We start from the raw sequence: 15,863 nt of genomic DNA, 5'->3' as shown, positions 1-15,863 counted from the left end.
ATCCAGCCCTATCACAGACTCAGCAATAAATTATGCTTACAAGCTTCTTTAGTCTTGACTTTACTGATCAACAGAAAGTTATTGATCTTGAAGAGGATTATTTGCCTTATTTCTGAGAGAAGACAAAATTAAAGCAGAGATTGGGAAGTATTTGCTAACCCAGTAAGCAGCTTCCAAGTTGTAAGGTTTGCAAATCTGAATTTATTAATTGGATTTGATTTTGCCAGCAGCTACCACTGTGGCTAAAAGAAATTTCCTCAGTTGACTTGGCAGAGTTCAGTTGTGACAGGATCCAAAGCAGTGTGATGGCTCTAACACGTGTCTGTGAGCTAAGAGCTTCAGAAGGAAATAAAAATTAAAAGGAACAAAAAGAGCCCTGCTAACTTGATTTGAAAGGGGATATTGCTTCCTATCTCTTATTTTAGTGGCATGAGCACATCACTACCACTAAGGGTTTATTTCCACAATTGTAGGTGTTTAGACTAAAATGAATCCTGGGATAACATTGGGTATCCAGAGTCTCAGTCCATGAATAAGCTGAATTTTGCCTTTTCAAATAGATTTATAAGGGTACAAAAAAATGCTAGTTTGCCACTTTTTTGAGGGTGTCCTTGAAACTTCATCCATTCTCTCTCCACCATTCATATATTCCAATTTGTCCCATGCTATAGAATGATCACATTCCAGCAATATGTATTTTTAGATTGATTACAATAAATAAAAACATTCTATTGATTTCTCATTGCATGAAAGGTCCATGATTTGGAAAAGTCCAAACGTGCCCTGGAACAACAAGTGGAGGAGATGAAGACACAGTTAGAGGAGCTGGAGGATGAGTTACAGGCTACTGAAGATGCCAAGCTTAGATTGGAGGTTAACATGCAGGCCCTAAAAGGACAGTTTGAAAGAGACTTGCAAGCTCGAGATGAACAGAATGAGGAGAAGAGGAGACAGCTGCTTAAACAGGTATAATTTGTTATCAGTGACACTGTAAATGCTTACTCAAAGTAATTGCAAATCCCCTGGCTCATGCCATTATTAGTAAGTGCTTCAGGATAATAAGAACCAAACATTCTTCTTCCTTGTGCTTGGCTGAATAAAAGCTATGTAGACCATTTTGCTTTGCTTAAAAAATGAGCTGTAGTTATAGCAGTGTTATGGCTTGTGGCTATTTCAGTATAAGGAATCTGACTGTAGAAGATAGTGATTTAACAGTGAGATTCCATTTAGTGTAAATCATCTGAATTATTAACTCTGACATAATGGCTAAAATGCTCCCCAAGCTTTCAGTGCAAGTAGTAAAAGATGGATTCCAAATATAATACCTGGCTTCCCTGGATGAATCATTAATGACAATGAATTGATCCAAAAATTCTAGAAGGGAAAACAAACAATGTAGACCTTTTTGGTAGAGGTGATATTGTGACTACAAACACAAATATTCCATTCACCAACTGAACTACACATGTATCCCTCAGGACAGAATCAAACTTTGGTCTTTTACCACACCGAACGCCAGTATTTGAGCCAAATGAGAATTTATTTCAGCAGTCAATGGTATTGGAAAACTACTGGAGCTTTTATTACCTGTCGGCAAGCCCCTAAAACACCACAGTATACACAAGCCGAGTGTAAGTAAAGTGTGTCTAAGTGTGCTAAAGTGTACCAGTAATCCTAAACAAAATCTTCTTTGCTATTGTTTAGCTCCATGAGTATGAAACAGAACTGGAAGATGAGCGTAAGCAACGTGGCCTGGCAACTGCAGCTAAAAAGAAATTAGAAGTTGACATTAAGGATCTGGAAGGTCAGGCTGACTCTGCTAACAAGGCTCGGGAAGAAGCCATTAAGCAACTTCGTAAACTACAGGTTTGTGGCTCCTGAGACTGAATAGTTTTCTGTTGGGCCATTGATGTGACTTGTATAACAGCAAGCGGAAATTAGATGTCATTTGTGACCTTGATACTAGATATAGATATAACATTAGAGAGGGGTTTGTGTTGTTATACAAAGCACACGGGATCTTTTCAGGGGGACAAAGGCAAATACGCCACATTTATTGAAAATACAACAGTTAGCATATGCTTTTTAGTCACACACACACACACACACACACACACACACACACACTCTCTCTCTCTCTCCTGCTAGTTGATGTTTATAGTTACCAGTCTGTTGTAACTCGAGTCAATCTAATGGCCAGTTAGATTGAGCATGAGTGTGGAGCTGGGCTGCCAGTCACAATCCGATGCTCTGAGGCTTTGCAGGACTGAACCCAGAGTTCCATGGCAAAACACCCCAGCTTTATAGTTGTAAATTCCCATTTGAGGCCATGCATTTTGCAATGTCATCCTGTAATCATTAGTTCTTAAGTGGTGTTAATCTTGGGGTTTTCTGCTGTTATCATTTGATGGTTATTGTCGGTCTTCCCATGTTATCTCCTATTTGTTGTCTTGCCTTCACGGGTGCCTGCCTCACCTCTGAGGTCATCAATGCTGCTAACATGTTTAGCATCGGATACAATGGAGGTTTTCTGATTGTCTTCCGGTTTTTTCCAAGTCTCTCACTTTTTCTTGACCATCTGGACATTTGTGATGGCTTTCACACCTTATCTTTTCCTGATGCATTCATTCCTCATTCACACAAACAAACAATCTTACAGAAACCTTCAAAGGTATACAGACAGCAGTATTTTATATTCAGCAGAATACATTGTAAATCAAGCCTTGCTAAATCTTATAACTAAAACAATTCACATTGGGGCTTCAGGCCCTCAACATTTTTCTAATCTCCTTAACATAGATACAAGATCCTGTCTCTTACTAAAACCTTAAAACAAAGAAGTGTATATTTAACTAGCGTGCCTAATTTGTAATACATATAGGAAACCATAGTAGACATTATAACTTATCCTAAAACAAAAGAGTGACCATAATCAGTCGTAAGGATTGTTCTGGTCTGTCATTCCTTTCTGCTATTCAAAAAGGGTGGCTGGCAGGATGAAATCAAATCATACATTAATTCTCATAGTACAATTATAAAATCTTGCTCCTACATTTGAACCAAGACCCCAGATCCAAAATGCTTAGTTAATGTAATTTGAGTGACCTTGAGATAGCTGGCTTAGAGAGTGAAAAATACCACGTTTCGCAGTGGACAGAGTCACCACAACTAACTGATCAGCACTGATGTGCTATTGGCATCTCTGTGGAAAACCTAAGGGTTCCATCGAAGAGGTGAAGCAAAAAAGGCCAGATGTGGCGATAGGACTCTCCGGTACATGAACATAGCACTATGTATTTTTGAAAAACCAGCTATCACATTTGCACCTGCATGAATAGTAGCCTGTTTTCAAAAACGCTGTATATAGCGATCAGTGATCGAGGGGAGGATTGAGACTTGACAAGCCAACTCTTGAACACACTGAGGGATTGTCTAGATGGTGAGTTAGCATAAAGCAAGCTGGGGTATAAAGCTACCGCACGCTAGTCTGCCGAGTACTAACTATCTGGGTGGATGCTGTAACTGCACACTAAAAGTTCCATAGGGTGTTGAGCCAGTCCTGTTTCAAAGCAGACTAGATCAAAGTGCATTACGGAACTGTTAGTGTGTGGCAGAAGGGTCCACACGGTCAGTTTTGTAATTACATGGAAATTAGTATTTGCTTTGTTTTCATCTAATTTTCTTTTCAACAAAACTGTGATAACCACTGACAAATACAAATCCATCCTTTTCAACTGTCTGAAACCAGGGTCAGATGAAGGACTTCCAACGAGAGCTTGATGATGCCCGTGCCTCCAGAGAAGAGATATTTGCTACAGCCAGAGAAAATGAGAAAAAAGCCAAGAACCTGGAAGCAGAACTTATGCAGCTGCAAGAGGTAAAGTGTGAATCTTAGAGAGTACTAGAATGCAGACTGCACAAGATCTTCGGTAACAAAACAGTTGTACTTGAGAGAACCAAATCATTTAAAAAAAAAAAAAAGTGATATTGGGTATGGTGCAAGGAAAGCTACAGTCAGAATCTCTTATAGCAGGTTCTGTGGACCTCTGTAAAAACCAAGGCCCAGATCCTCAAAGATATTTAGGTGCTTGACTTCCATTTAAATGGGCCACAGTGCTTAGAGATGCTGAGTACCAAGAGCTTCCTTTAAAACTATTAACCCATAAGAAGGTATGTTTCACTGGATGGAAAAGAAAGTGTACTGTTTCTTACAACCCCTATGACTTTTTCAATAATTTTGTACTCCTGACATCTTTCATCATGTTTTAAATGGATACAATCCTTGTATCGTGAAGCACAATAAAACACAAACTGCTGATGGGTTGGATAATGCATATTTTTGTTCCATTAATCTATGACTATAGAATCATAAATTAATATTCTGGTGACAGAAATGTCTGACTGTGGTTGGGTTTAAAAAGACATTATGGCTGATCGGTCTTTCACCCCATAGGACTAAATGGTTGGACTGAACTTTGTTTAACACTCTTCATTTCTTTAATACATTGGCTGTTTGTTTCCCCAAGGATCTGGCTGCTGCAGAAAGGGCGCGCAAACATGCTGATCTGGAGAAAGAGGAACTGGCTGAAGAACTTGCAAATGCTGCTTCTGGGAGGTAAGAATAGTCAATTATTTTCAAGTGTACCAAAGCCTTGCTAAATACCTCTCAGTAGTCAATGTTTATGTCCTGAAAAGCGATCTGTAGCTCCAACCTTGCCAACACGTACACATATACTTAGCTACAAACATGTGGCTAATTTCATTAAAATCAATGGGTCTACTTATAAGTGATTCATAGATATGAAGGCCAGCAGGGAAGGGCAAGTGAGGTCTCTAGTAACATAAATAAGATGGCAGCACAGGTAGACTCATTTCAAGAATACTTCCTGGTTCTCCATGAGTCTTCAGCACCTTCCAGTGTGTTGCAAGACCATGGTCAACTGCTCAAAACCAAAAACTACATGCTTTGCAAATTTAAACTTACAGGACTAGCCTCCAGGATGAGAAACGTCGCCTGGAAGCTAGAATCTCCCAACTGGAGGAAGAGCTAGAAGAGGAACAAGGTAATATGGAGGCAATGAGTGATCGCTTCAGGAAAGCAGTACAGCAGGTACTGTCCGTTCTAGTGTGTCTATAAATAAGAGGGGTGTAGGGTGTATGTATGTGTGTGTGTGTCTGCCTGTACCCATCCAAGTGTATGTTTGTTTTTGAACACACCTTCAGAGAGCTCCCAGAAAGAGACTAAGTTTTATATTAAATTGGTCTAACTCCCTTTTCCCAAGCCTAAGGTAACAGCTGTAGATTCTTAAAGTGCTCTTCCTAAATATTTCAGTCAGAGCAGCTGAATAACGAGTTGGCAACAGAGCGCACTGTGGCACAGAAGAATGAAAGTGCTCGGCAGCAACTGGAGAGGCAGAACAAAGAGCTGAAGTCTAAACTGCAGGAAATGGAAGGAGCCGTGAAGTCCAAGTTTAAGGCTACAATTGCTTCTCTGGAGGCCAAAATTGCTCAACTTGAGGAGCAAGTGGAACAGGAATCCAGGTACTTGGACACTACAACTCATCCCTCACTAGTAAAGCCATCCTTTTATTTAGTGATTCTAATACAGGTAATCAGTTATTTTTGTCAAGGTCCAAATTTCTTGGTCGAGGTATAGTCGAAGTCCAGACTTCAGAGAATATAATACAAAAACAACAGCAACGGTAATAAGTAAATAAAAAGATTTCACTATCGGTTCAAAAGTGTCTGGCAGTCTGGGTTTGGCCCATGGGTCCACCTATTGACTACCCCTGTTTTAATACATGAAAAACCAAAAAAACTAAAGGTTTTCCAGGAGTCTATTAGTGGCATTAAGGTTTGGTAAAGATTCTCACACACATGAGCAGTGTTTCTTTGGAAAATGACTGGTTCTTATCAAAAGCTTGCACAGGGCCAGCTTTGGGAAAAATTTATTATTGAAAAATCTTCTAGAATTTAATGGAAAAAGTTTCCCTGCTGTAGAATTCTATGGGCTTGCCAAAAACCCTAGATGCAGCATCTTATTCTCTAGGTTTCTACAGAAACTACTCTGAAAACCTATTGGTTTACCCTCCTTTACATTCTATACTGGCTGTAGGACCATTTCATTAGTGCTAGTCCTGTTGTTTTGGGACAGATCTTGACTTCCACTGGCAGGACGGCAAGTTCTGCAAAGGTGTCTAGTTAGCATGGTACTCAGCTCCAAAGGAGTTCTCTGCCTGCTAGGGTGCATGGCTGTCTGGTTCTATTTACCTCCTCCCCTCCCTTCCCGGGACGCATTATGGCCAGAGGGCTACCATCAGCTGAGAGTAGCACTTACGCAGGGGGAGGGAGCAGAGTTTTGCAATTTGAGGACAAAGGGAAAGATTCTTTCTGTCTCAATGCAACCAGGACCAGACCATTTATTCTGGCTGGGGGCTGGACTTGGCCCTTTACACATGCTGATGCAACTGGGAATCATTTCAGGCCTCATGTGCACATGCAGTAATTACCAACCTCCTTGCACCTCCAATGCAGAATAGCTGACTAGCTGCCAAACTGTGCTGGATTGTGGTCAGGGGCATGAGTCTGCACCGGACTCTCAGCTGCCTTTTTTTTGTTGTGGGCACTGTTGGTGCCTGCATCAGGCCAGAGCCTCTACTTCTCACTGCAGCTGTTATCTCAGACACTAGTGTGATTCTGAGAACTGTAGAGTATTCAAAGTAAATATTTGAGAATACTCAGCCCATTGTCAATTGCCCGTGATAAGAAGCCAGGCTGCTGTCTGTCTTAACATTCTCTTCTAACCCATTTAAATGGCAAAAGCCTGTACAGGTGAGGTGGTAAATGATTCCATTCCATGGTAGCAGGAGGCCTAAATCACAGTGGAAATGATGCATGAGCAGGGACAGGTCAAATGAGCCAACACAGCATCTCTCGTATGATATGAAGCCAAGCTCTGCAGTGAGAATAAATGGAGAAAGGGGAGTGGATTGTGAATAGGCCAGCAGGGCTAGGGCCAATGGCTCCATAGAATACACAAATCTGCTGGACCACAATCCTGCCTGGAGAAGACCTAGTAAGCTATCAGCTGGAGAAGAGCTGTGCTGTGCACTTGCTCCACACCTGCCACCTGGGAGGAGGGAAAGTGTCCTGTTCTTTCCCTCCAAAATGCTCTTGCAGTTCCCCATTTTTATTCACTTTCTGACTAAAGAAGCAGGGTTTGGCAGTAAGCGAAAAACTTGTAAATAACTAGTTAAAAAAAACAAAACAAAACTCCAACCATTAGAAATGTGGCAGATGGCTATACAAAGATACAAGGGCGGGCAAATGCTCCCTGCTTTCACATCTAGAAACACACACAGGACAGGGGTATAATGAGTTGACCATGGGAGAAGCTGCTGCTTCCTTCAGTTTTTATAGAAGTCAATAGCATTATTCTGAGGAAGGCTTTTAATATGAGGATCGCTCATGCTTGTTTTCAAAAGCCCTGTGCACCTAAGAGTCCTCCGTTTTCCAGATCAGTCAATGTCATGCTGTCATTTGCAGAGAGAAGCAGGTCACAGCCAAGACATTGCGCCAGAAGGACAAGAAGCTGAAAGAGGTCTTGCTGCAGGTTGAAGATGAAAGAAAGCAAGCAGACCAATACAAGGATCAGGTAACGCACCATGTGATGGGGATCCAGCAGGGGAGGAAAGGGCTGCTGTGAGTACCCAGGCTTGTGAGGCACCTCACCACTACCTGCCTCTAGCATGAAGTAGTCTTGTCTATGCCCGTTGTACCTCAGCTCCCTGACACCAGCTGCCTCTGGCCACGCAAGCACTGCCTTCCCAGCCTCCATAGACCTCTATGCAAGCTAGTGCTAGGCAAATGCCAACCCAAGTCCTACCAGGTTCGGTTTCCCCAGAGGGACAGCATACTAGCTGTTGGATTCAAGTGAGGATCAGCTCCTAATAAGTACATCTTAGTGCTGTGAGGTTATCGTGAAGGCAAGCATAAGTTCTATTATCAAAGATTTAAAAGCTACTAAGGATAATAATGGAGACGTAAATGGGTACATATAGAACAAAAAGTATAATGCTTCCTAGAGTCTAAACTCATCTTTAACAGGCTAATTCCTGGTCTAAAGTAGTTTGCCTTTAGGTGAGAGTATCTCCACCCACACTGGCTGTGAGCCCTCTTTCATAAATGCAAAAAGCACTGCCCTTTTTGCTGCTTGGTGAAGGATAAAGCAATGTCCTTTTGCATCCCTTATATCCTCCCAAATTGTTGATCCCCGGAGTCAGGATGATTCCTCCCACCCCGACCTTCCGACTTTATTCCCTGATGTGCTGAATTCATGTTGACTTTACATCCTCATATTGAGGTTGAATGCAAACAGGGTTTCCATTGTGTTGGCTTACAATGCTTAATGTACATGTGAACCAAGACAGAGGGGCGAATCTACATCCTTTGTCCTGCAAAAACCTGTTTGTCAACCTGCCCGGATTCAGACTTTATGTATATACTGGAAAATATTTTTTAATTCCTTACATACATTTCACAATGATATTAATGACCAATGTTATCCTGGCTTTCATTTAAGATCTCAATGACATTCTTTATAGACAAATACTATGAAAACTGTGTGCTAAGTGTAGCAACTTTGTCAGGCCTGATAGGAGTTGCTGTTATAGAACAATCAACCCTCTTCCAGTTGGCATTGAGAGGTTTTTAGGGTTGTGCCTGCTCTGCCTCAAAAGAGCCCAAGGCGGCGGGGAAGGCAGCTGGGCCTCGTTCTGGAAGCAGGCCTTTCAAAGGAAGGGTTTAGGCTGAGAGAGAGAGCAACACACTGCTTAGATCCCAGCCTGAAAGGGCCTCTGGTTGCTAGCCCTAGGGGGAAGAACTCTGTACTTTGGATTAATGAGACTGTTGGTGCAGTGTCTCCCAAAGAGTCAGGACAACTCTGGCATAGTACGCTGTGTTGTGCCTCATTGTGAATGCAAGTCAGCAGGACCCTCACAGGGGCTGCCAAATAGGACATTTGCCAGTGGAAGAGAAAACTGCTTTTTTTCCCGCTGTAAAGTCCTTAACAAGACTCATGCTTGACATCAAGATTCTCTATCCTTCATACCAAGGCAATGACCAACTGCCAGGGCACTGGTTCTGCCAACCAGAACAGCCTGACTGGGCACTGGGTTATAACTTACTGAGTTCAGATGCCTGTCCCAACTGGCCTCCTATAGCCATCTGAGCTTTATACAGGGACCACTCTTCATCTCAGAACCTAACGTGCTAATTTCAATTGAGACACATCAAATACATGCAGTCCAAAAGAGCAGAGCTAAGCCTACTGGGATGTCACAATAGAGGCCACAGCAGCTACTTGCAGGTGTAGAGAGTCCGGAAAGTACATCAACGTGAATAAAGGGGTGCAGACGGAGGAATGTAAAACATTCTGATCTCTTTAAAGGAAACTCAAAACTCTAAGCATTCCTCTTACTTCTCGCTCAGGCTGACAAGAGCACCGCCCGAGTAAAACAACTGAAAAGACAGCTGGAAGAGGCTGAGGAAGAGGCCCAGCGCATCAATGCAAATCGCAGGAAACTGCAGAGAGAGTTGGACGAAGCAGCTGAGAGTAATGAGGCCATGGGCCGGGAGATGGCTACACTGAAGAGCAAACTCAGGTAGGGTGGCTTTGTTTTTTACTAGCTCTTCTCTGTCCACCTATGAGAGATTTAGAATTCTAAACTATAGCAGAATTTGAGGAAAGAAACTTGGTTAAGAAGAAACACCCTGTTGATGCTGGAGAGTTATGGGTTCCCCACATCCGCCCAATGATAAATCCACCCATAATAAAAATGCTACCCCTGGTTCAAAGACTTGAGATGAAGTCATGACCCCACCAAAGTCAATGGCAACACTCTTGACTTCAATAGGGCCAGGATTTCACCCTTCAGGGGTGAGATGTTTCAAAAGCATTCCGCACTCAATTACCTCTACTCCCATTGAAGTTGATGATAAAACGCCTATTGGCTACAATAGGAGCTGAGGTAGGCCAACAGTGACTGTTGAGACCCTTGATAGTGATATTAAGAACATATAAGAATGGCCATTCTGGGTGGTCCATCTAATCCAGCATCCTGGCTTCCTACAGGGGGCCAGTGCCAGGTGCTTCAGAGGGAATGAACAAAACAGGGCAATTTATCGAGTGATCTGTCCCGTTGTTCAGTCCCAGCTTCTTGCAGTCAGGTTTAGAGACACCCAGACCATGGTGTTGCATCCCTGACCATCTTGGCTAGTAGCCATTGATGGTCCTACCTGCCATGATATTTATTATGTGCAGTACTAGTTAGCACTCTTGAAGCTAGTCACCTGTCCCTCCTCACCCGACACACACTGGAGAGATGACTAAAGTGATACTCCTGAAGTTCAGAGACTTGAAGTTCTGTAGGGAGTCAAAGGGCTTGTTGACACTTACAGCGCTGCAGCATGCAGCTTTGATGCTGTAGTGAAGACACCATCTATGCCAAGGGGAGAGCGTTTCCCATCAGTGTAGGTACTCCACCTCCCTGAGGCAGTAGCTATGGCTACAGGAGAAGCCCTCCTGTCAATATAGCACTGTCTACACCAGGAGTTAGGTTGATATAACTGTGTCACCCAGGGGGATGGATTTTCCACTCCCGCCCCCGAACGACATCATTATACCAACGTAAGTTTGTCACATGCACCCTGTGACACTTGCCCAAGTTGCCTCCCTGTTTCACACATTGACCAGTAGAGTTTCAGCTTCACTGTGTAACTGAGAAAAGTGTCAAACTAGCCACTTCCGTTTTCTCATTAAATAAAAGAAGCCAAATAATACAGTAGTCATGCAGCTCTATTAACACTCCTAAGCTTTAATACAGCTGTCAAGCCTGTGATGCTAGTGGCATGAACAAAGAGACCGATTGGTTAAAGGGAAACTGCTGCCCCTACAACATCTTCCTGTGTAAATTTAGTTCATGCTCTTTAATAAAAAAAAATTAAACTATTTGCCTAATCAAATCCTTCCAGCTATTGTCCAAGTGACTGCTAGATTTATGGGCAGTACATATTCATGATGCAGTCCAAGGCTCACTTCTACTCACCAGGGTTTTCAAGAATATGCAATAATGTACTTTGTTTAATTATTTGAAGGTAACTTACCTGAAAGTGATAATGACCATGTGCTTAGCATAACTGCTCGGGACTCTCTATCTCTGTTTCAGAGGGACACAGGAACCTTCGCAGTGACTAAGCAGGTATCATGCCTTCAACTTTGCAGCTAGCTTGTGGTGCACAAATTTCCATTTTCCTTTTGCCCAAGTAAATTTTATGTGAGATTTCTGCAAACTGTGAAGGCTTGGATATCTTCTCATCAATTTGTTGTACCAAAGGAGACAAATATTACAATAACTCTTTTCCATCAGCTGTTTGTCAGTTATTCATCTTTCTTACAGCTAGGTTGTGTTATGACATGGATTTGCAAACATTGCATTCTCACTTTTCTCATAAGCTCTGCTGACAGAAGACATACGAGTTGCTCTTTTTTAAATTTCTGCATGAAAATAGTCTTCCTTGCACTTTTAAAGTCCCAATTAAACATGGAAGTTTTGCAAACAAAATATAGCTTTGATTAATTAAAACAGCTGAAAACATTAAAGGCACACCATGGATATGAACAGAGATGTTGCAGCATGTTAGAATTTCACAGTACTACCAATGCACATTTCATATGGTGAATTCTTTAATGTAATCAGTTGGTAAGACTATTTAATCTTACATGTGCTTTGGAAAAAAATTATTTGCATGAAGTCTGCCATACAAACAAAGCGATCTAATCATAGATTGAGGATAAGCTCCTGCCCTCCAAAGCACATCAATACATGCCTGTATTGAATAGCTACTATACATTCTTATAGAGCAGCTATTTGTATACATTATGAGGCATGCCTACATGTTCTGACATAGGATGGAGTCACTGCTGTTTAACGCATGGAAATACCCTACTGAAGTTGTATTGCTTTGATACTTTAAGCTAAACAGCATCTTACTTTACACCTGCAGAAGTGATGCTAAGAAAATAGCATTCTGTAATATTTGTGGATCTTCTCTTTTTAAAAATACGGGGCTTTGTTCTTATTACAAATATTTAAAGATGACATTTTGTCCTAGCAACTGCCTTTAAGTCAATTTAACATATTTGCATGTGATTAGTACAGGGCTATACAGTTTGTGGTTGGGGTGTCGTAGTGCTTGTTCAAAGCTAGATTAACTGGAAAGTGAAATACAAACTAAACGAAGTGCTTTGCAAGGGTTTTTCCATCTTGCAGTAGACATGGGGGCGCTTTACCTCTGGCATAACATTTTCCCTTTCTCCCTTTGTCTACATACAAATTTGCACCAGTTTATCTAATGGTGTGATTTAAAGTTGATTTTAGGTAAACCAGTACAGATGACTGCGTGGACATTCTTAAATAAATATAAACCTGGCTTATATCCAAATTAGTTTAAGAAGCATGATTTAAGCTAAACTGAAATAAGCATTACATAGGGGTTTATATCAATTTAACAACCTGGACTTCAGTTCCATTATTGCAATTTATATATGTAAACTAGGGCTCGGTCTATGGTGTGTTAGTGCAGTGGTTCTCAAACTTAGGCCGCCGCTTGTTCAGGGAAAGCCCCTGGCGGGCCGGGCCGTTTACCTGCCGCGTCCGCAGGTTCGGCCGATCGCGGCTCCCACTGGCTGCGGTTCGCCGCTCCAGGCCAATGGGGGCTGCAGGAAGTGTGGCCAGCACGTCCCTCGGCCCGTGCCACTTCCTTTCATATCTTAAACAGTAGTAGCGAATCTTAAATGTTGCAGATCAAGACAAATTGTATAGGAGAGAGAGAGCTGTTTGCCAAGTGTGTAACAGAGCAGAAATGGATGCCCTCCTTTGTTTTACATTGCATGTTATCAGTGACAGGATAACTAACTAGTTCTCAAACTAGGTTGTATTGGCCAGTTAATTGCTTGCTGTAGCTAACATTTTTACATGCTTACCCATTGTGGTAGATTGACTTTTGGGCTTGATTAGTGGCTTTGATGTAAGTGAAACTGACTTAGACTTTTGCTAGGACAAAAAGAAACCTGAAGTATTTTGGCATGATTGCTGTACCCCAACATGAGTAGTTGGATGTTTAGCCTCACATTAGTCATCTTTGCACATTGTTCAGTGATCATGAATTTCCTTGCTTAAATCTGAGCTCTCAAGCCTTTACAGAAGGTTTGCTTAACAATGGGAAAGTGATAGCAGCCACCATTTTACTAGCAATTTTACTGTCATGTTGAAGTAACACCACTGTGGCTGAGAAGCTGTTTTTACTTCTAAACTGCCACTTGCAGTGCCTCAAGTCTTCTCCTCTCTCTCTCTCTCTCTCTCCCCACTCCCTCTATACTCTAGCCCTCCCAATGGAACTAGGATGGGGATGGGAATTCTCCATGCTAGGTCTATGGCTGTGAGATTATGGAGGGTGGGGGAAAGGGGCAAGCTGGAAGAAAGTGCATTCAGTGAGCTTCTCTGTGAAAAGCACATCCCATTAATTTCACAAGAGGCATGGATGTAGTCCCTGGGGAGGAAGGTGTGCACTGGTCCCTGCTGAATGAGTGACACTCCACTCCTGTGCACAGTGGTAGAGTCCATAAGGGTGTGCATGCAGGGAGCGGGAGCTTCACTGTTCTACACAAATCAATTTCCCCTCCCTACCTACAAAGCAAGCAGAGGGCAAATCTTTTCTATCCTAGCGAATGAAGAGCTAACACTTGTGCACCTCTGCGGTGGGACGTGTGGCTACTGCAGAAAAGCAGCTGTAATCTTACAGTTCTAACACAATAAAGGCCTTCAATAATCTCTACTTGCAAGGGCATATTCATGCTCTGTTCAGAAATCCAGGGCAATCCCTCTGAATCTACCCTTGGCAGCAAGGATGCAGATCCAGGTAACTGCATTTCCAGTCCCCTACTTCACATACACACAAAACCACTCCTTTATGTGCAAAATGAGTGACTTAGTCTCTGTTTGGACTGGGCTTTTCAAAACAAACAAGTGCAACAGCTACAGCCAGTTACAGTCCCATGTTACACAGACCCAAGAGTCCCACCCAGCCATAGACACCAATACAAAGTACCAACAAGGGCTACAGAAAGTTGCCTTGAAGCCATAACTTCCCACCGATGCAGTTACTGGGCTTTGTACACTTCGTCCAGTCTTAATTTGTAAAGAGTTTAAATAAACTAAAGCCTGTTTTCTTACTGCAGGAGGGGAAATGAGCCAGCATCTTTTGCCCCCTCCCGTAGATCTGGAGGCAGAAGAATAATTGAAAATGCAGAAGGTTCAGAAGAGGAAGCTGATTCAAGAGATGGAGATTTCAATGGAACAAAAGCCAGTGAATAAACACGCTCGCAAATTACACTGCAGCAAGGGGGAAGAGAAGACAATATTTAGCACTGCATAAGGCAACTTAGTTCCAATGCCACACCCACCCACTCTGATGGCAATGATAAGAGCACAGCTGCCTTCTCTCCAATGTATAAATGGAAGTTTTAGGTGTCGCAAATACTTACTTTATCAAAAAGGGTATTTTGAAAAGGTTTACATTGAGTAATTCACCTTGAGAACCTAGTCAGAAATGCAAATTCGAGCAAGTCAATTTAAATCCCAATGGACGTAGACATGCAGTTATGCTACAAAAAGAGCCATTGGCCAGCTAATCCTTTCCTAATCCAGCCGACACTTCCCTTTGTCTTACTATTCAATTAATACAGTATAGGCATTTTCTTTTCCTGGATGCTACACCCTGATGCACTGGTCACAAAATGGAAGTGCCGTCTTCAGTCACTTTTCAAAAATAAAGTATCATTTGTTCAAATGAAGTCAAACTGTTATTTAGTGTTTGTGTCTGAAGTGTGTATAAAACAATAAGAGGTTATAAAGCATTACATTTCAGTATTCTCTAAGTAGCAGTTGGGTGCAATCTGATATACTGAGAAGGAACTTCAGCTGCTGTTGACCTTGTTAGTATTCACACACCTTTTTGAAAAAAAAATAAAAAAAGTCATTTTGTACGTAAAATTCAACATTTAATTCTTTATATTCTTTAGCACAGAGGTTCTCAAACTGTGGTCCGCGGACCAGTGGTCCGCGAGCTCCAATCAGGTGGTCCGCGGATAGTTCCCCCTAAGGTGCGCACCTGGGCAGTCGCACACGAGAGAAAGAAGGCTCACCCACCTAATTAGTGGAGCTGCACAGGTGTGGCTTCACTAATTAGGTGCCCGGATCCTGGAGAAGATGCATATGTAAAGTGAGGCGGTGGCCTTGGGGGAAAATAGAGGGTAGGTGGGAGGGGGCAGTGGGGTAAGAAGAGGTGGGGGGGAATTTGGGACGTGCAGAGCTTTGGCTGCTGAGGAGAGACACCCGTCCTTCCCAGCCTCAGCTCTGGCTGCTGTGGTGGGGGAGAGAGGGCACATCCATCGCATTAGAAAGGTAAGACTATTGATATTAAAATATGACTTGTGTGCTTTTACTTGTACAACAAAAAAAGTTTATTTTTTTTTATATAGTGCTTTTATCTAAAGTGCTTTACTGACAAATTGGCCCTCCACACACGGGACAGGGGGAAGCGATAGCTCAGTGGTTTGAGTATTGGCCTTCTAAACCCAGGGTTCAGAGTTCAATCCTTGAAGGGGCCATTTAGGGATCTGGGGCAAAAATCTGTCTGGGGATTGGTCCTGCTTTGAGCAGAGGGTTGGACTAGATGACCTGCTAAGGTCCCTTCCAACCCTGATATTCTGTTCTATTGACAATAGTTGGCTAACAGCACAAACA

General features: G+C 42.4%; 1 protein-coding gene across 7 annotated transcripts in view; it reads left to right on the top strand.

The window, feature by feature from the left end:
* MYH11 (myosin heavy chain 11) overlaps positions 1-14,911 on the top strand; it is a 98,867-nt gene extending 83,956 nt beyond the window's left edge. For 3 of the 7 annotated variants that reach the window (XM_039491796.1, XM_039491797.1, XM_039491799.1), the window contains 9 exons: positions 754-966; positions 1,705-1,866; positions 3,749-3,877; positions 4,527-4,615; positions 4,987-5,110; positions 5,333-5,541; positions 7,546-7,654; positions 9,490-9,662; positions 14,297-14,432. In XM_039491796.1, the coding sequence (XP_039347730.1) occupies positions 754-966; positions 1,705-1,866; positions 3,749-3,877; positions 4,527-4,615; positions 4,987-5,110; positions 5,333-5,541; positions 7,546-7,654; positions 9,490-9,662; positions 14,297-14,432 (1,344 nt within the window). Of the gene's footprint in view, positions 1-753; positions 967-1,704; positions 1,867-3,748; positions 3,878-4,526; positions 4,616-4,986; positions 5,111-5,332; positions 5,542-7,545; positions 7,655-9,489; positions 9,667-11,154; positions 11,259-14,296 lie in introns of those variants that run through there. The other 4 variants (XM_039491800.1, XM_039491798.1, XM_039491801.1 and 1 more) reach the window with 4 other exon arrangements.
* The last annotated feature ends 952 nt before the right edge of the window (positions 14,912-15,863 follow it).

The sequence above is a fragment of the Mauremys reevesii genome, linkage group 10 (assembly GCF_016161935.1).
Source record: "Mauremys reevesii isolate NIE-2019 linkage group 10, ASM1616193v1, whole genome shotgun sequence".
Lineage (NCBI taxonomy): Eukaryota > Metazoa > Chordata > Testudines > Geoemydidae > Mauremys > Mauremys reevesii.
Note: the sequence above shows the minus strand (reverse complement) of the source record. Positions and strands in the feature narration are given on the sequence as shown.